The sequence below is a fragment of the Tetrao urogallus genome (genome assembly GCF_951394365.1).
Source record: "Tetrao urogallus genome assembly, chromosome: 7".
Lineage (NCBI taxonomy): Eukaryota > Metazoa > Chordata > Aves > Galliformes > Phasianidae > Tetrao > Tetrao urogallus.
In genome coordinates this window covers 49680608-49701193 of record NC_136820.1, presented here as the reverse complement: position 1 = coordinate 49701193, position 20586 = coordinate 49680608, and the positions used below count along the sequence as shown (strand labels likewise).

At 44.5% G+C, this 20586-nt stretch overlaps 1 protein-coding gene across 1 annotated transcript in view; it reads left to right on the top strand.

Annotated features, from left to right (window-relative positions):
* Nucleotides 1-5229: 5229 nt before the first annotated feature.
* NKTR (natural killer cell triggering receptor) overlaps nt 5230-20586 on the top strand; it is a gene marked incomplete at both ends in the record, with an annotated part of 37642 nt that continues 22285 nt past the window's right edge. The window contains 5 exons of the mRNA XM_079538694.1: nt 5230-5287; nt 12562-12636; nt 16863-16970; nt 17742-17786; nt 19276-19363. Of these exons, the coding sequence (XP_079394820.1) occupies nt 5230-5287; nt 12562-12636; nt 16863-16970; nt 17742-17786; nt 19276-19363 (374 nt within the window). The remainder of the gene's footprint in view (nt 5288-12561; nt 12637-16862; nt 16971-17741; nt 17787-19275; nt 19364-20586) is intronic.

Sequence of the window (20586 nt, the reverse complement as noted above, 5' to 3'; positions counted from 1 at the left end):
CATTAGTAGTAGTCTACCCTTTGAGACCCCAACATCTGATGCATTTCCATCTCCCCTCCCCTCCCCTCCTCTCCCCTCCCCTCCCCTCCCCTCCCCTCCCCTCCCCTCCCCTCCTCTCCTCTCCTCTCCTCTCCTCTCCTCTCCTCTCCTCTCCTCTCCTCTCCTCTCCTCTCCTCTCCTCTCCTCTCCTCTCCTCTCCTCTCCTCTCCCCTCCTCTCCTCTCCCCTCTCCCGTCCCCTCCTCTCCTCTCCCCTCTCCCCTCCCCTCCCCTCCCCTCCCCTCTCCTCTCCTCTCCTCTCCTCTCCTCTCCTCTCCTCTCCTCTCCTCTCCTCTCCTCTCCTCTCCTCTCCTCTCCTCTCCTCTCCTCTCCTCTCCTCTCCTCTCCTCTCCTCTCCTCTCCAGTTCCCAGTTTACTCTGTCCTGGCTGAACAGGAGCACTAACTGCCTCTCCTCCGGGTCCCCATAAGTGCCCAGCATTATAATGTTTTCTGTGAGGAGGACAGGAGCTTCTTGCCAGCCATACACAGACCACTGACATCTTGGCATGCGGTGTGCAGACAAATGTCAGGTATCACAGACGTGGTGTGGATTTTGATCGGCAGCCTAAAGCTGACAGATTTTGTAGTTTATCACTTATCCCCAAGCCATTGACTTCCCTTCAGCACTCCACACTCCTCACTCAAATGCTGGCATGTGTGTTTTTTAATTAAGCACTTTTTCAATGTTTAAGTTTGCTTAATGGATAACTGCCTGTTGGCTTCTCACTTTCAACTCCTTGTTTGCTCAGCAGCGAGGCATTTCATAATTAAAGCAAGTTTTCAGTTGTTTCAGTATGCAGTACTTATACTTCAGAAAAAAATACCAAAGAAATGACTGAATGACTGAAGGAAACACTTACAGTGCTCATCTGTTCTTCTACAGCAACTCAAGCTTTTAAATTTAGCCGTAGAAATTTCTGGCTCCTTTATCCAGCATCTTTTGTCTGTTCACAATTTGTGACCCCTGTGAACGGCTCTGAGTCAGTTCTCTCAACACTTCACATCCATTCACACCAGATGAGAATCTGTGCAGAGCAGCTATGGAGTGAGACAGAGAATAGGTGGTCGTGAATTTATCTCACAGAAGTATTTTGAGCACCACCGCCTCGACAGAAATGCCCCACATAATGAAAAACCATGTTGAAAATTTCCTCTAAACATTAGCTGGTTAGGTAGAGCTTCCTTGGCCAATTTGAACTAATATCAGGACAGTCAAAGACATTCTGGAAAACGTTGTGGATGCCCCAGCCCTGCAGGCATTCAAGGCCAGGCTGGATGTGGCTCTGGGCAGCCTGGGCTGCTGGTTGGTGACCTGCACACAGCAGGGGGTTGGAGCTGGATGAGCACTGTGCTCCTTTGCAACCCAGGCCATTCTAGGATTCTATGATGATGATGAAGACTGTGTCCAAATTTAAACAGTTTTACTGATTTGCACAGAGCTTGCAGAACAGCTCAGCAATGGCTCCTGCACCCTCCTACTTTTCAAGCTCCTGTGGACAAGCATGCTCTGTCCCAGACAGGAGTGCAGCTTCCAGCCAAGATTTGTCAATGTGAATTCTTGGGCACAACATAACTGGGAGCCTCTGAAGTTGATTTGGGGTAGAATAAAGTTGGGTCTGCCTACATGAGTGCATGCACTTTTTTCTATAGGATTGGAACATAACCAGGAAAATTTAAGGCTATAAAAGTGGATGTTTCACAAAATCATGGCTGATCAAAAACCAGTGTCATGCAGAAGCAATTCTTAACCCATAGCTACGTACACTGCCTTGCAGCACAGGCCGTAATCCCCCTCAAACAGCCTACATCCACAGTCACTGAAATCAATGGGGACTTTGCCATGGGTTTCAGCTGGCAGAGGATGTTTCCAAAACAGCCCCAGAAAGATCTTCATTTGTAACTCAGTGTCTCACATTTCAAAAGATTGGCCTCAAACTGTGCTTTAAGAACTTCGTTCTTTTTTTGTACGTCTTTCTTCCACCAGGCTGCATATTTACCAGCTTTAGTCCTAGAGATGATCTTAAGAGCTTCTCCCAAGAGGACCAGAAACTTCCTTCTAATTTGCTTCCTTATTAAAATAACCAGGGCTTGAAATTTCCATGTCCTTTATGAGTCTTTTGCTTATTTCTTTGTCCATCTGCCTTTAGTAAGCAGCTCATATTCCAAAAACAGATGAGCAAGTGACTGTGGGTAAATGGAAACTAATTAACACTTTATTTAAGCTCAGGAGGAAAAAAAAACCAAAACCATAAAAATACGAACTTAATTTAATTGTTCAGCAATATTAAGGAAGCCGAGAAGACTTGCTTTCAAATGTTTGGAAAGGAATTCCTATGGACCTGCTATAATTTCTCAGTAGCTTTGCTTCTCGGTGTCCAGTTTTCAGGGGAGGTAAATAATACCTTTCTACATTACAAAGGCACAGACAAATAATTCAGGGCTATGCTACATTTTTTTGGATAGTTTACAATGCAAGTATCCCCAAAGGACCTACACAGCTCCAAAGACAAGTTTCCTTAGGGAGCACAACTATGCATGAGAGACAATAAATGACAGCATCTGACGGCTAACACTTCATGAGATATTCAAACGCTACGGGGACAGAAGCAGTAAAAGCTATAGAGCAATTACATCTAAGACAATTCCACTTTGTTACATTTTTATCCTCTAAAATACCCCTTGATTTCACTACTGCCTTTGCTTATTCTCAGATTTCTTATTGAAGACGTCTGAATTTTTGCACAGAGAAGGATGTAACCGCAGACGCTGCTGCTAAATAAAATTACTGCAATGATTTCTGGATTGTACTTCTGAGAAGCACTGAGGAATGCATTACATCTCGGGTGGTGAAGGCTTATAATAAGTGTCCTCACTGCTGGGAAAGCTACAGAAGTAATATGAGGCAAGTTTAGCACCAAGCAGTGGTCTTGATGGAGTACATGCAAGCTGGAACGTAGGGTGTGCGAGGTGCGTGCTGGGATGGGGCTGCCTTCCTCTGTCTTCCAGAAAAGCCATTTCCATAAGGATGTGAGCAAACGCCACAGATGTGATGGATCCGAAGGGCTACATGAGAAGCAGAGGTAAACTGCTGGCTGTGCTCGGTGTGAAGCAGCTCGGCCTGATTGATGCAGGCTCAAACTGAGCAGGAGGATTCATGGACTTAATAAGAGAGCAGGCACCTCCCACCTGAACAATTTAACAATTCAGTTTTTAATAAGCATGTACTGTGTTCACTCTGAGATGGCCTGATACCCCAAATTCAGAGAAATAAACTACGACTTGCTATGATTTTCCCCCAGACGGTGGTGAGGCACTGGCACAGGTTGCCCAGGGAGGCTGTGGATGCCCCATCCCTGCAGGCATTCAAGGCCAGGCTGGATGTGGCTCTGGGCAGCCTGGGCTGCTGGTTGGTGACCTGCACACAGCAGGGGGTTGGAGCTGGATGAGCACTGTGCTCCTCTGCAACCCAGGCCATTCTATGATTCTATGATTCTAATATATTCATGTGTATACATGTTTGTTACTGCCATCATATACCATTTGGACAACGGCACTTTCTCAAGCAGATTTGCTCTCTGCAGGTAAAAATATTCAGGTTTAAAATACCCAATGTTATTAAAAATATCTCTTTATTCGTCAGGGGAATTCCAGCCCCGGTAAGAACACAGTATTTGTGCCATGACAGAACATTACAATTCCTTAAAATTCACCACAATCCCAAGATACCAGGAGAGCAATGAAAACTCCGATTTAAAAAGCTAAAACCAATATTCACACCTCAGCTTTTCTTACACTATTTAGACCCAAAAAGGAAACTCAAAGCAGTAGTGCAGCCTCCAAAAGCAGTCTTTATTTGGTGATGAAAGCATTTAACAAGAGGCTTCCCCATGCAAAGTTTTCTGGGTTTTCACAGAATCACAGAATCATAGAATGGGCTGGATTAAAAAGGAGCACGATGCTCATCCAGCTCCAACCCCTGCTGTGTGCAGGTCACCAACCAGCAGCCCAGGCTGCCCAGAGCCACATCCAGCCTGGCCTCCAATGCCTGCAGGGATGGGGCATCCACAGCCTCCTTGGGCAACCTGTGCCAGTGCCTCACCACCCTTTGGCTGAAAAACCTCCTCATATCCAACCTAAACCTCCCCTGGCTCATTTTAAAACCATTCCCCCTTGTCCTATCACCATCCACCCTCACAAACAGCCGTTCCCCCTCTTGTTTATCCGCTCCCTTCAAGCACTGGAAGGCCACAACGAGATCTCCTCACAGCCTTCTCTACTCCAAGCTAAAAATCCCGTGCCGTCAACCTTTCCCGTTAACTCTCACCTTTCTCAACCTTTCCCCATAGGAGAGCTACTCCAGCCCTGCGATCATGGTTCTGTGCTCACGCACAGAATATGTATTTTCTTAAAGAAGAGGAGACATTTCTGCACGGGGCACTCGAGGGAGAGCAGCCGTTGATTCTCCTCACAGAGGAGCGGCGGAAGACCGCCGCCACGAGGCAGCGTCCACAGACAGAGCGGCGCGACCGTTGGAAAGGCGGGAAAGAGCGGGTCTGTGGGGAGAGCGGGCAGGCGGAGCGGGGGGGCGGGGCGCGCACGCGCGGGGGGGCGGAGCCTGGAGGGGCGGGGCGGGGCGGGCCACTCAGCGGCCGGGTAATGGCGCTCGGGGCCGGCGGCGCCTCCTCACGGGGGGTGGGAGAGCGAGAGGGCGGGGGGCGCGGCGTGGAGCGGGGACAAAGCGCGCGGGCTGCCAGGTAAGGCCGTGCGGCTGCCTCGGGGCTGGGTGAGGGGCGGGCGGGAAGCTGGGAGGGTTCCGTTCCCCTCCCCCACGCGGTGTTCTTCTCAGTGTGGGGGTCTTGGACTCTTTTATCCCTTCCGAGCGGTTCGGCCTCGTTGCGTCCCTTGTGAGAGCAAAGCGGGGTGGGGATGGGAGGGGTGAGAAAGAGGAGGGGGAGAGAGAGGGAGGAGGAGGGGGGCGGAGGGGGGGGGGAAGGAATGGGGTGGGGCGGGGGGGGGAGGGGGGGGGGGTGGTTGTCCTACTTTTGAGTGGAAAGAAAAGGGAAAAACCTATATGTGTATAAAAAACAAATAGGTTCTAAAAGCAGTGCCCCCTCCCGGTGCGCCGAGGGGCTGAGCGCTGCTCCGTGTCTGCGGGCAGGTGCTGAGCCGGGCGCCGCGGGGCCGCGCTGCCATGGGCGTGCAGGACCGACCGCAGTGCTTCTTCGACATCGAGATCAACCGCGAGCCAGGTAACGGCGTCACCGCACTGCGAAACGGGAGCCCGGCGTCTCCCAGCTCGCGTTATCCCTACGGAAAGCGGAGGGGCTGCCAGTGCGTTGTGATCCCGCGCTTGACCCCCCCCCTCCCCCTTTCCGCTGCTGCCTTCACTTTCTGCTTTTTTACCTACGGCTGACCTGCCCGTTTTTGGAGGCAGGCCGTGTTAGTTGTGGGATGTTTACTCGCTGCTTGCTTTCACGGGGAGAACTGATAGCTTTGATGCGCTTTCACTTTCATTCTCTACTTCGGTGTCTCTTTGAAAGGCTTTGAAATAAGAGTTTCTCTCCAAGTTGCAGCTGTATTCAAATACAGCCGTAAGCCCTTCGACTTCCATTTTCACTTCATCTGAAATTGAAAAGGGTTTCAGTGCTAACTCCAGTGGCTGATAAGGTATATCTGTAAATCTTTTGTTGGTCCATCTGCCATTTGAGATGCTCTACCATCTCAGAATACATTTTTGAACAGAGAAATATTAATATAAAAGGGATTTTAGGGTGTTCCCTTGGTTTGATTTCAGATTTACTGTGGAATCAGACAATTAAAAATGCTGTAGGGTGGGTGAGTTCCTGGCTTAGGAGAGGTAGTTTGATGAGATTTGTTGTATGAAGAGAATTCATGCTTTATCTCATTTGCCTTTAATCTTTGGAAAGGATTTTAGGTTTGACTTCTGTGAAGAACTTCTCTGTGCTGTTTCCCACTGCTCTGCCTTTGCACACACACTTCTGCTTCCATTTCTCAATACCTTACCCCTTCCTCCACCTTGTACATCATAAGTGGAAGAGACTTACCTTGTTTTCTCTCGTACCTTTTTGGATTTGATATCTGATAATGCTGCCAGAGAGGTGTTCACATTCCTGGTGGTGCACAGATTAGGTTACCTGGAGTAGGTGCAGGGCTCTGGTTGTTGCTGCTGGTATCTGTTTTCTCTTTAAAGCGTTAAGAATCTCATGGCTGTACCTCGGGTTCAGAGCCCTGCTGTTTTTATTGCACTGATTGGTGACATATTTTTGCAGGAAAACATGCCAATGTATGAAATATTAGTGCAGGGCTTGAGGGTAGTGTGCTTATACCACTGTGTGCTAATGTCTGTTTATCAGCTTACTGTGCAGTCATGCCTTAGGTTTTAGAGTTATGTTAAAAAGCTTAAATACAGCCCTTTTGGTTGTAAGATGACCTTCAGAAGCTGCATCAAGTGTGAATGATGAAGCAGTGCTTCCAGACTACATGAAGCACTGACTGAGAGATGTATCTCAGTAGTATCAGCAGGAGAGTACTCATTTTAACTTTTCAACTGCCACCAATCTCCACATCAGCATTTTCCTTATCTGACTTGACTTAGAAGTAGCCTATCTGCTTGTTTATTAAATGTGGGGGGAAAGACCTGGACAACAGAACAGTGCTGCGTTTTTTTGGCTAGCCAGCAGGTAAAGCATTGCCCCCTGCTCTGTCTGCTCTAAGAAAACTGAACTGGTATCTACAGAAAAGGCAGAGAACAAGAGGATGTGCCTCTCACGCAACAGGAGACGTCTCCTCACCTGCAGGACTCAAAACTGTGTCATGTTAAACTCATTTTAAAGTGTTGATTGCTTGGAGTCCAAGAATGTGCCTGCACACAGCTGCCAGCTCAGAGCTTCCCCAGCAGAGATTCACTTACCCAGGGGTTGTGTGGATACCTGTAGCAATTAAAAGCAGGAGTGCAGCTGGTAGATGAGATGAAAAGCAGCAGCAAAAGGTGATGTGTGTGTATGTGTGAGAAAAGGACTGCGGAGTGTAAATGAGTTTCACTGGTAAATTATATCTGTTACAAAGTACAGGGATGAATACTGCAGCACTGGTTGTGCTTTCAGGAAACTGCATCACAGCTTTTGTGCTTCTCAGCTGGTTAATTTTAGCTACAGAATGTTGGAATAAAACTTGCATGGCTTGTTTGCAGCACAGCAAGAGGCACAAACTGCTTTCTATCAGCATTTTTCAGTGTAATTTGATATTTAGACTACTTGTAACAAGTTGCCACTGAAGTGTTTTTTTATGAGTGCGCATTGTGATTTATTTTTTTTCCTAAAGTAAATGAAGATTAAATCAAGAGTGAGCATTTATTTTGACACAGGCAGCAGCTCTCCCTTGTTTTGTGTCCCTGCACCGATGGATTTGGGCAGGGATGGTATGCAGAATTAAACTGCATGCAGTAAGCCAAGAATCTGGGGATGGCAGCAGATGTCTCTTGTAAATAATTCTGGCTTTACTCTGATGAAAAAAAATTTGCTTGGATCTGTTCTAATGGTCATAACACCTGAACATCACACGTGACACTGCTGCTGCTTCATGTGGCCCTGCAACGTTTTCTCATTTCTCCCCACCCCTGCTCCTGATTTTGTCCATTAGAAGATACATTACGCTCAGTTTTGCTTTGTTTCATTCCTGCTCACAGCAGAACTTCCCTTATTCGCATCTCTTTTCTTGTGTTTTCTGTTGTTGCTTACCCCCTTGTTCATTTTTCCTTCCACTTTAGTTTTTCTTCTTCAGGTGTGTTCCTCCCTCTATCAGTCTGTTTATAGAATCACAGAATGGCCTGGGTTGCAAAGGAGCACAGTGCTCATCCAGCTCCAACCCCCTGCTGTGTGCAGGTCACCAACCAGCAGCCCAGGCTGCCCAGAGCCACATCCAGCCTGGCCTTGAATGCCTGCAGGGATGGGGCATCCACAGCCTCCTTGGGCAACCTGTGCAGTGCCTCACCACCCTCTGGGGGAAAAACTTCCTCCTCATATCCATATGAGGATATCCTCCCATAAACAGGGGAGGTTTAGGTTATCCTCATAACCTAAACCTCCCCTGTCTCACTTTAAAACCATTCCCCTTGTCCTATCACCATCCACCCTCACGCACAGCCGTTCCCCCTCCTGTTTATCTGCTCCCTTCAAATATTGGAAGGCCACCATGAGGTCTCCCCACAGCTTTCTCTTCTCCAAGCTCAACAAGCCCAGTTTCCTCAGCCTTTCTTCATAGGAGAGGTTCCTTCAGCACAGCTCTCTCTCTGATCTGAACTTGTGTTAAAGTCTCTGCTGTACAGGTCACCATAATACTTTGTCTGCATTAGTAGAACCAGGGAGGCCTTTGAGTCTTTAGGCCTTTGAAGGCAAAAACTTGCAGGTAGGCAACAGAAAGCAGATTGGTGTTTTGATTGCAAACCTATTGGCAGTCCAGTTGGGTGTGATGTGTGAATCAAGAGGATGTCGTGTATGGGGAGCTCTTACTGGGGAGTGTAAAGGCTGTAGAGCATCAGCAGCTTCTGGGGGAAACTGGTACTCAGAATGAAAATCCTCTCATTATACAGAAATGGGCCGGATGAAACAATACCCAGTATTTATCTTGAGGTCAAGAAGAAACTAAATTATTGAATATGGAACACCGAATGGATGGATCTTTGCTGTCAGGAGGAATCATAGTGTTGTTTCTCACTTGCATTTCTTTGTGGCACTGAAAGCAGTACGTTTGTGTTGTGAGCAATGCTCAGTGTTTGCTTTTGTGACTATGATGGAACACCACAACAGGGGGTGGTTCCAGGAGTGAACCAGCAGAGCTGGCAAGGGGAGCCTTTGCTTGAGTGCAAGACAGGGTGTGGAAGCTCTATCCAAGCATTTATGTATCAGGGTTTCTATAGGTTCAGCTCAAAGGAAACTTCCGTTCTTGTAAATGATGTTTTAAATTCAGTCTTTTTCTACAGGAAGCTTTTGCATTTCCAAAGTCTGTAGCCATGCTTCTACTTTAAAGCAATGCTTTAAAATATTTAAGACTTAGGATTCACAAATCTACATATGGACATAAAAAATGTAAGATAAAAATGCTTTCATTTCAGTGAGTTGTATCTATATTGCAGTTGCAGATTAATCTGAGATCTTTGCTCTCTGGAAAATGTGTTATGTGTTTGTCTCCAGAGTTTGTTGCTAAAACAGGTTAAGCATCTAAACTGGGGGAAATTGCTGGGTAAGTATTTGAAATAAGAGATACTTGAAGGGATCATACAAACAGGAGAGGAATGGCTGTTTACAAGAGTGGTAGGACAAGGGGAATGGTTTTAAAGTGAGCCAGGGGAGGTTTAGGTTGGATATGAGGAGGAAGTTTTTCCCCCAGAGGGTGGTGAGGCACTGGCACAGGTTGCCCAAGGAGGCTGTGGATGCCCCATCCCTGCAGGCATTGGAGGCCAGGCTGGATGTGGCTCTGGGCAGCCTGGGCTGCTGGTTGGTGACCTGCACACAGCAGGGGTTGGAGCTGGATGAGCACTGTGCTCCTTTACAACCCAGGCCATTCTGTGATTCTGTGATGATTCGGTAATTTTAATAAACTTTGCTAACAGGAGTCTGTGTGAAATTGCAGCATGGATGTTCCTACCATGAATCTTTGTCACTTCAATTGAATCTAGAACTTCTGCTTCTGTAGATGATGAAGTAAGGATTCAAAACCAAAACAGAAGTAGTTTTCATCGTGTACTCAGAAAATAGAGCTTTGAAACTGGCTTAGTTTTGTTCATTATGCTGTCTGGTTTCTGTAATTGATGTAGCCTCGTTAGCTATACATAACAATTCATGAAATAAAACTTCAAATCATCCTAGAATTTATATATGCATTATTTACTGTATTTAATTAATGGAACAGAAATACTTTTTATCATTTATTCCAATTTCTAGCAAAAAATATCTAAGTACTTTATCAAAGTGTTGATTTCTGATTAGCAAGAAATGTGAAATCAGGATAGACAAAACCTCTGTGGTGGAGAAATGGGAGTCCTGTGAACGCTGCAGTGTGGTATGGATGAATGCATCTCCAAAGCTGTGAATGGAAGAGAACAGTCTGAGCACAGAACTAAAAGTGTAGAAACGATCTGTCTGCTGATCCATTAGAATAAACTACCAGTAACAAGTGTAACTGCTTGTGCTGCTGGAGGATTTGCACGCTGTGTCAGGTGAGTTTTGTCATTAGGAAGAGCCAACAGCTCGGTGTCTGTGGTTTAGTCCAGATGCAGCACAGCCTTCTGCAGGCCCACCGTTGGCCGACGTCAGCTGAGGCCTCAGCAGGGCTGTGTGTGCAGGCCTTGCTCACTCAAACAACTCTTGTGAGCTACTGGTTTTGTTTTAAGATACGATTTGAGCCTTACAGCAAACCTGTTCCTCATTTGGGTAACTTAAGCTTTATACCAGGGAAACAAATCTGGAGAAATTACTGGCAGCTTTCTGTATGTGATGACAGTGGAGGAAATTCAAGGAGGTCCGTAACACCTCGGGTGCCTTTTACACTTTTGTTACACCAGCTCATTCTTCATTCCAGGTTTAAAATGAGGCACTTTTGTGTTTTCAAGGCACAGCTGAGGTTTGTAGATTTTAAGCAGACTTTTAACACGCTAAAAATATATTTGTTCAGTGAACAGCAGTAACTTTGTGTATCTGATCAGGGTGTCAGTGTGTTTGATCTTTGGCTTGTACGCTCAGCTGTTTGGCAGCAGCAGATGTCACCTCTCAGTGACAGCTTCAGGTAAAACACAGGTAGTAGCCCAGCAGATGGATGCACAGTGTGTGGTTGGTGTATTTATAAACACACTGCAGCACTTTATGTAACGGGATGTAAGAAGGTGAGCAGCACTTTGCGTGATGGGGAGGTTGGCTTATTTTTAAAATGGAATCTGTAGTCTTTTGATGCCAGGTGTGTGCTTTGCAGTCTGAAGGAGTTGAAAGGCGTGATGCATTCACGGATCTCACTGACAAAACACTGAAAGTCGTGGTTCCCTGGAGGTGTTCAAGGCCAGGTTCATCCTCCAGGAGTCACAGCTGATGTGTGCTGCTTGCAGTGCTGCCTGCAGTGCTGTGTATGGAGGACAGGAGCCCACCGTGGGATGGCTGCTGTGCATTGGTGCCTAGGTGCAAAAGGCCCCTCTGGAGCCCTGAGGTGGGAATGCCTCCTGCTGATCCACAGCTGTCAGCTTGGTCCACCAGCAGCTCTGCTCATAGTACAGTGAGGATAGTGATGGTTTTCCTTCCCCTGAAAGGCATCGTGTGTTATTTCATGAAGGGAATGCAGGAGGAAAGGTGGAGGAAAGTTGTGCCTGGCTCTCTGAGCGCTTTGTCCCCCTCAGTTCAGTGCTTTTGCAAGCAGAGCGGTGGGATTTCTGCTGTTCTGAATCACCGTGCTTATAATGCAAACTGACAACTTCTTTGCCATTTCTTCATTCTTTGAAGGCTGTCTCTACCCGTGTCCTTTAAGGTTTTTCTGCCTGCTGTAGCACGAATCCTCTGAGAGTATTCACACTGAAGTTAAGAAACTCATCGTTTAAACAGCTGAAGGCACCTTGGATTTTTTTAGCTGAGATATAAAATACAGGTGGTCCCTGTGTTGTTTTTCCTTGATCCCCATCTTTGTGATCCAAAAAACCTGATAATTGTGCTTATTGGGACAAGGCCTTCAAATTGAATATCATTTCTTAGGAGCCTCTCTGAATAATTCACAGTGCCAAAATAATAAACAAAATGTGTTTGAATTTCTTTTTCCTTTAAAGGAAGGGAAAGAAGTTTAATTCCTGACCAGTTCAATAATTACACTGAAGTCTTACCAGTTGTGTACCACTAGAGGGTGGTGCACATTAATAGTTTCTGGCCTTCCTGCAATGCTGGCTGGCCATGTGGCATTTAACCCTTAATTTATGCCTCACTTCGCAATACAGAGATGAGAACTGCATAATTCACAAAGTTATCATTAAGGATTTCATGCATCCAACTGTATTTCTGTTTTGACTGTAGAAACAGAAGTCCCGAAAATGCAAATCTCAGAAAATGAAATAGGAAATGTGAAACAGTTCTAAAGTTCTTTTCTTAGCTCTTCAGCACTGTAATCTGTTTCTAAGGCACGCAGTGTGAGCACTGCCAGTGGTGTGGGAGTAGCTGTGCTGAGTGGGGATTGCTCTGCTCAAACTGTACAGAGGCAGCAGTGTTTGATTCATAGTATTTGGCAACTGAAGCATTAGTCCTGAAATTGCTAATGCTGTCCCACCTGTCTTTCATTTTCCTTAATTGAGTCATCTATTACACTTTCTGTTGAAGCCAAAGGATTTTAGGCCAAGGGTTCTGCTGCATTTACAGTCCTTAACTCAGCATGGAACTAAGATGCAGTTATGCAGATTTATTCATATGCTATTTTTCTTCTGTCATCATAAAGAATTGTAAAACTTTCTTTTTTTTTTTTTTTTTTTTTTTTAATCTTTCAGTTGGTCGAATTATGTTTCAGCTCTTCTCAGATATATGTCCAAAGACATGCAAAAACTTCCTTTGCTTGTGCTCGGGTAAGTAGCATGCTTTTATTTAACAACTTCAATGTTTCTTACAACTTTCTTTAAGTGGGCATAAATTGTAGGTTTTGTTTGCTTGTTTGTTTTCCTGGTGAGGACAAAGCTGAGACTTGGTAGTGCTCAGGAGGATTTAGCAGCACTGGAAGTAACCTGGAGTCCTGTAATGGTTACTGGGTCAGAGCAGTGGAACAGCTACAGGATTCCAGAGTGCAAGGCTGTCACTTGGTGGGGCAAAACGTGATCATCTGTTCCTCATTTGGGCTTCATTAAAGGAAATTGACACAGCTAAAACAATGGAGAAATTATTGAGCACCTAAGTGACACACAGGGGAAAGATGAGCAGGACTTCATCAGGAGAGCCATCAGGTGTTAATGTCACTGCACGGTGCAGTGGTGACACTTCACTTGGCTCCATGTGAAATGTTAATTACTCTTATGCAATAAAAGTATGTTTGGGGTGCATAGCAGTACAACGTGGATCAAAGGAAGTCTGTTACACCTTAGGAGAAAACTGGTTTACATTCAGCAAAGCAAAGGATGGAGAGGGAACATTGTTCCCTAGGAGTCCTGGGGATGTGTGGTGGGAGAAAGGAAGGCGAGGATCTCTAAAATGAAAGACAGCAGTAGCAAAAGAATTTCTGGGTAGAATCCAGCACCCTTTGCCCCATTTCTTTTCTTTTAAGCAGGAATTCACTTTTTCACAAGATTTCTAATGACTGCAATAGTAAGGGTGGTGAGAACTCAGTGGTTTTTTGATGTGTGTGGGGCTCCTTGGTGGTTTTGCAACTGCAAGTTAGGAATCAGTTTTGATCACATTATTGCAGGAATCGCTGTTACTTACGCAGAGAACTCATTCTGTGTGTCTTAGTGGTCTTGTCCTGTGTACCTTGAATTCTCCAAAAATATACCTTAAATTAACTGCACCAATTAAGGCTCTTTTAAAGTTAGCCAGTAGGATGGCTGGTGTAGTGTCTGAGCCTCGTGTTCTGTAGCTCTTTTAATTCCTTTCAGTGGCTTTGCTAGGTTAAAGCTAGCTGGAGACCACGAGGTGTGAACCAAACATGTACTTAGCAGGAGAAAGAACAGTTACAAAGATCTGACAGCTTTCTTGTGCATACCTGTTTAAACTCTGCTGTACAGCTGACTGTTCATGTTTCATTGAAGTCCAGCTAGAATCTGTCTTTAGTTGGGAGAACAGTGAGAGAGAGCCTAGAGTCCTGAGTTCTGTTTAATTTGAGATCAAACTCGCAGACATAAAAGCTACCACAAACCCTGGTTTCATTCCTGCAATTTGCTACTGTGTACTCACAGGACAGCCATGATTTGATAGATATGTTTTAAAGATTGCTGGTATGTGATGTGCATTTTTCCCTCTCTTAACTTAATTATCATTTTTGCACATTTCTTATTGTGGTGTAAGCAATGATTAAGAGAATTAAATTGTCCTTTTTTTTTTTTTTTTTTTCATCTTGCCCCTGGAAGCCATCTCTGCCACTGCAACTCTCCAGATTGAATTTGGGATTGCTGAGATTAGAGACTCAGGTTGCCTGACTAACATGTTCTTGTTTGTATCAAGTGCATCTGTGCTGCTGTTTAGTTTGCTCGAGTTGCTTCCTAGGAACTCTGCCTTTCTGTTTTCTTTTCTACCTCCATGACAGGTTCTTTCAGTGCATTTCTTACTGCCAGTTTATCTGCACCACGCAGATTTTCCCTGCTCTATTGCACAGCATCATACAAGCATCTATGAAGAAAATTTACTCTATCCCAGCCAAAACCTCGACTGTAACCACCCCTTATTCCATGCCACTTAATTCATGCGCAGGTCATGTGCTCTGTAATGCATCTTCATTAATCACCTCCCTTTCATTAATACACAGATATTATTCCACCAGTGTATGGGCTACACGTGTGAAACGTTTCAGTCTCAGTCCATGACCCACTGTCTGTCTGTTGTGGTTGCTTGGGGCAGAAGTGACCTGGAGTTACTGGATGCCAGAGGCACTTCAGGTTGAGTCTATGCTACACTTGCACTGCTCCCTGTGAGGCTCATCTTTTGTCTCCAGCAATTCCTTCAATAGAAGAACTTGCTGTGAAATGCAAATCAAGTCATGGATTGCAACAGTTTAAAGATGCATCCATTAGTCTCCACCTTTTTGCCTTTTGGACCAGGCCACAGGGCTTTAGATGGCAGTGAACTCCCCTCACTCCAGCTCCAGCCTGGGCTTTTCCATTGGCCATGGTCCCTCCAGACACCTGCTGGGTCTGCTTTATCCATGGTCACAGATGCCTTGAGGTATTCTGGCATGCTCTTGTCTGTGATCACAGATGCTGCAAAGTGTGCTTGCTCCTGTATGGACTCATCCTCAGGTCACAGTCCCTCTGACTTGAGTTCCCTCTGGCACTCCAGCTGTTGCCATTCATACAGTGCACAGGAATGGCAGTGAGGTGCTGTTTGCCAGCCCAAGCTGTTCCCAGGCATAGCCAAGCACGATCATAACGAGGAGAGCAAACAGCAAAACAAAAAGCAGCTGCTAAGAGCACTGGACTGTAAAGCAAGCAGGCCTTGTGACAAGCATGGCAGCGTAGCAATTAGCAACTAAACATCTGTAGCATCTATAAATTTGGTTTAGCACTCCAGTTCCTGATGATGACAGATTTGATTGTTTGTGCCTTGTGTTGGATGCCAAAAGACCTGTGGCTTAACTTTGCAGGCAACTCAGCATCGCACAGATGTTCACTCACTGCTCCCAGGTGGTATGGGGGAAAGAACTGGAAATGTAGGAGTGTGGGAAGTCATTGGTTGGTATCAGGATTGATCTCCTCTGATCATCTTAGTGCCCTCCTCTGGACCCGCTCCAAGAGAATCACAGAAACACCAAGGTTGGAAAAGACCTACAAGATCATCCAGTCCAACCATCAACCTGTAGCCAATAGTTCTCACTAAAGAGCTCTACATCCTCCTTGTGCTGAAGGGTATTGGGAAGCTAGACAAATGCCATCACTCCCAATGCCTCCCCATCATACCAGTCTTTACAGAGAAAAAAAATCTCTCAACTGAAACCATGACATTACATATATTGCTTCAGCATCTCAACTGTGAGCTTTCTGTCCAAGGGTGCTGCCTGCTGCATGGGGCCACAGATGAGAACTATGGCCAGGAACAGCAGCATCCAGCACTGCTCTGGTACCTGCTGTTTCCCTGCCCTCAGGGTAGGTGTAGCACTCCAGTGGTGCAGTTGCATTTGTCTTGATTATCCTAGAGGACCTGCTGAGCAGCAGTTTGGTGGGAGATGAAGGTGATCTGATGAGATTGCATGGACTTCTGGCAACCAGAACTGACTTGTGAAGGGCTGCATTGCATTTTTAGAGTTTGAAGCTGCTAATGCCATTTCAGCAGCCAAATAAGTCGCTTGCTTCCAGGAGTCACTTCCACTTTCCACAGTGAAATTTACTGATGGAAGTTTGTGTTCTTGTCAGGCATGCTTCTGTCCTTATCTTTGGTCTTGACAAGAAATCTTTGAACCGTTGGAGACTTACAGCATCGTTTCCTGGTGCTGACATCCTGTTCTAGTTGTATGCAAGGACTGTGTTTATTTAAGAATGTACATAACTTGTTTCAGGTCGAGGTGTTGTGCCCTAAGACCAGATCCCAGTGTTTCAAAAGCTGTGCCTCTGGCTGTGCCCCTGCTGCTCTCTCTGTAATCTCTGTGAGACAAGGCAGGATGTCTTTGTCAGAAACAGGTGGAAGAGAGCAGGGTAATTCTGGCTGCAGTCCTGCAGTCTGTCACTGTTGTCAGACACAGACCTGGCTACTATGAAAGAATGCTGTCTGCCTTGACAGCAGAATTTTCCTTGCATTTAAATAAAAGCATCTGGACTTGCAGACTGGCATTTGCAGGTCTTTCAGTCAGTCCATCTGCCAGGTAAACATAAGGCCATTTGCTTTTTGGAGCTTTGTCAGGAGCTCGCCTTCCTATAATCTCAACAGGAGACTGCTGTTGGGTACCTTGTGCAAAATATCTGAGGTTAGGTTGGCAGAACGTTAACAGGGCCTGGGACTGAACTTTACCTGCCTGACTGCTGTTTGTGAGAGGCCAGGAGGCACCAAGCAGGAATGTATTTGCTTTTATAGTTAAAGGGTTCTAGCACTGAAGGGGTAAGATCCTTCATTTTGTTTCAGTGACAATCTGCTGACTGTTCTGTGTTTAAACTTCTTGCAGGTGAAAAGGGAATTGGCAAAACAACTGGGAAGAAGTTGTGTTACAAAGGCACTACGTTCCATCGCGTGGTTAAAAACTTCATGATTCAGGGTGGGGACTTCAGTGAAGGTAAAATGTGTTCTGTGGAGCAAACGTTATCATCCCTGTGGTTGTAATGTCACTTTAGAATACAGCATGTAAATATTAAAATGCCTTGAAAGTATGATCATTGGTTTTCTGTTTCTCTGTTAATTGCTGAAATTCTAACATGTTTCAGCTGTCGTTGATGCTTTAGAAAGAATTCTTAAAGAAGAAAGCAGCCTTGCTGGAGTTGATAACAGTAGAGCAGAATTCCAATCCAAACTCTGATGTTGCTGCTTTTCATGTCAAAAGATCTTCCTTCTTGTACCCTGTATCTTGAGGTCTTATAAACTGATCTAACGTGTGTAAACTATAACTGATAAAGTGTGTGTGGTGGATGACTACCTTGTGCTGATGGTCAAGTGGAAGTAAAGGTAACGTACTGCTTGCTCATCTCATTGTGGTGGTCTCTCTGAGCAGGACAGGATTGGTGGTGATGCCTACTGTTGGCTTTTTTGCTTGCTGTTGCATTTTCTGTTGCTGCTGCTTCAGCAAACAGCAGGGAGAATTCGCCTTTGGAGCCTCGCTTCAGGCTTTCTTGTGTTCAGAGGCACAAAAGCAGTCTTCATTTTCAATATTCGGAGTGTCAACAAGATAATGAACTGCATAACGAACGGTCCTGCCTTTTAATTAAGGGCCTTATGCTTAGCTGTTAGTAACTGGCTGGAGTCTCCTGGTGTGTTATAAATTGGCACGCGTTATGCACAGCGCTTGTTATAAACAGAACAAAAGGTTCAATTTGTGCTTTTTAATGCACAGGTAATGGAAAAGGAGGTGAATCTATTTATGGTGGCTATTTTAAAGGTAAGAGCAAGTACATCTTTACAGATTCTCAATTCCGTTCTGAGAAGTCTTGATTCCCAAGATACTTAATGAAAAGAGGTCTACTTATAGATCACCTTTTGCATGAAACTAATATTGCATGAGAATTATTTTTATATGCATGACTTTCAGATAGTTTTATTTTGTAATATTTAACTTTAACTGACAATTAATTAAGGCTAACATTATTGGTTAAACATGACTTTCAGCATGGAGGTTAGGCAACTTTATTCATGAATAAACTCCTATCTTCCTGCCTAAAACTGTCAACATATTCTTTTGTTTATAGAGAATGTGGTCTTTTGCAAAATGAAAAGGTAAGAGACAAAAGCTCAGTAACACAAATTCAAACTCTGTTCCCTTGTACCTTCCCTAGTAAATACATAGACAACTGATACATCCGTTTGTAGATGGATATCTGTGTTGCTTGGAGAAATGAGGAGTTCTGTGTCTAACCTTTCTGAGGGTTAATGACTTATTCTGAGAGAACACTGGCATAATTTTCAGTTCTAAACAATTTTTTCTTCTTTTGTTAACGTCCCTTTTCTCCCCTTCCCTACTGAAGGTTTGTATTTTTGGTGTTCCTTTTGAAGTGTTTGTTTATATGCTACACAAGTTGCTTTCCTTGCAAAGAGTTTTTAAATGTATATTTACCTCTTTTTAAAAACAGTTGTTGGAAGGAAAATGGTGAGTTTATGAAGTATTTATTTAAGGACATAACATTCTTTCTTGCTACAACAACAAAAAACCAGATAGTTACTGTGGTATTGGAGTGTTAATAAGATGTTCCTAGGGTTTCTTTCTAAAGAGTGCACTAAAGGTGGTAAGTTCTAAACATGCAGTGTTGTGCTTTGATATATAACCTTAAAAATAACAGCCTCTGATGCCCAAGCTGTAATTTTTACCTTTGAAAAGGAGCTTCAGAACAATATCTGGTTTTGTACTATGCCGTGCAGCTAGAAGTGCTCTTTAATTCCCTGGAATATAAGATGCACGTTAAATTCAGTCTTAATTGCTTTTACGTTGAGGTTGAAGAAAGGATGTATTCCTTAGTTCCTCTTTCTGGTAGTCAGGTTTTGTTTATTCTCGTGTGTTCTGAGGCACCCAGCTTGGAATGGCTGGGTTGCTCTCTTACAGTTCCGTGCCAGGGCAATGGCCCTTTCACTGGGTGCCCATACATAACAGTGTGGTGTACATGAGGGCTCGTTTTGGGATCACCTCACATCCATTTTCATTAGAGACGTCCACGGCATTGCTGTAACTTGCTGTATAAAAGAATGTTTTCTGTCTCATGAGTGTTTCTGCTGTAACTTTCGAGAGGCTCAATTAGATTTCTGTTCTGTTTCCAACCTGTTCAAGTTTCTTTAGCAGCGGAAGAATTTCTCCTTGTAGTAGCCATTAGTTACTAAGAAAATCTGACTGGCGTTCCTTGTCAGGGAAAATCTGACAAACATATTTTTTCTTCAAACAGATGAAAACTTTATTCTCAAACATGACAGAGCGTTCCTTTTGTCAATGGCAAACCGAGGGAAACATACCAATGGTTCCCAATTTTTCATGTGAGTAGATGTGATCTGACAGTTGAGCTTTTGTTAAACAGAGGAGCGCTGTTCATGAGAAAGATGGTATTGCTAAATTATCTCTAACAATGTTATCCACCTTACTGTGAATAGGGTTGAGTGGATACCTGCAGAGCTCTAATAGGAAACAAGTTACCACGGGTCGCATGGGGCGTTCCTTTGGGTTAGAAGTGGGTCCTATGGGATTGCTCCTTGTTTTTCACCCTGAAATTATGGCTTTGCTATTGTGCTCAGTATCCAAAAACAGATTCTTTGGTTTTGTGTTGTACCAACCGAATCTTCACAGAGTGCTTGTGGATTACAATGCTGAGCATTGTACGTAGGAAGCAGCAAGGTCTGTGATAGAGGTGGCCTGTATGTTTTTGCATATGCTATTTTAAATGATTTCCTTTGAGAGACGAGGGGTTTTTTATTAATTATTTCATTCTGGGAAGGGGGACCTCATTTAGTTTTGTTGTTTCTCTTCTGGAGTTTCTGTTCCTGGCATAATTTTTTTTGCTATACTGTTGAATAATCCTGTTCACATGTGTACACTAATTGTCACGGTCCCAGTGCTGTAGAAAATAATGTGCTGAAAATCAGGTTTTCCCACATAACCTTAAACAGACAAAAATGAATCCATTGCAGCATATAGCCACATCCTGTTCAATTGCAGAACACACGTTTCTGTCATGGATGAATGCTCAGGTGTGATGGCAGTCAGGCTCTTTTGATTGAAGATTCTGGGTCCAGTATTTAACAGTTTGTATTTGGGAAGATGTGGTTCATAACTTTGGGCTGGCTGAGAACTTTCATTAAGAAACAGTGCTGGTGTTTTCAAAATTAAATTCTGCTGTAGTTGCTTAGCTGTAAAAAGCTCTTTTTCTTTGCCATCTTTCTTGGGGGATGAGTGAATGGCGCTTCACTGTCTTCAGTAAAGGAGAAAATTCTCCTGAAGAGTATTCCTTTTCTTTTTGTTGCCTGAAAAAGAGCTTCAGTATGACACAATGAAGTTCAGATAAGAGGCATTCTTAGGTCTCTTCCTAAAGAATGCCCTAAAAATGGAAAACTAATAAGAAACCTAAGAGTCTTTCACAGTTCCTACTGTTCTGACTTTCCAAAGAGAGAAAATCACGTCGAGAGCTTCTTTTCTGTTAGCCTCAAAGCAACATTTAGGTGATATGCCTCCTTACAGCAAATCTGAATGAAGATATATATATGTG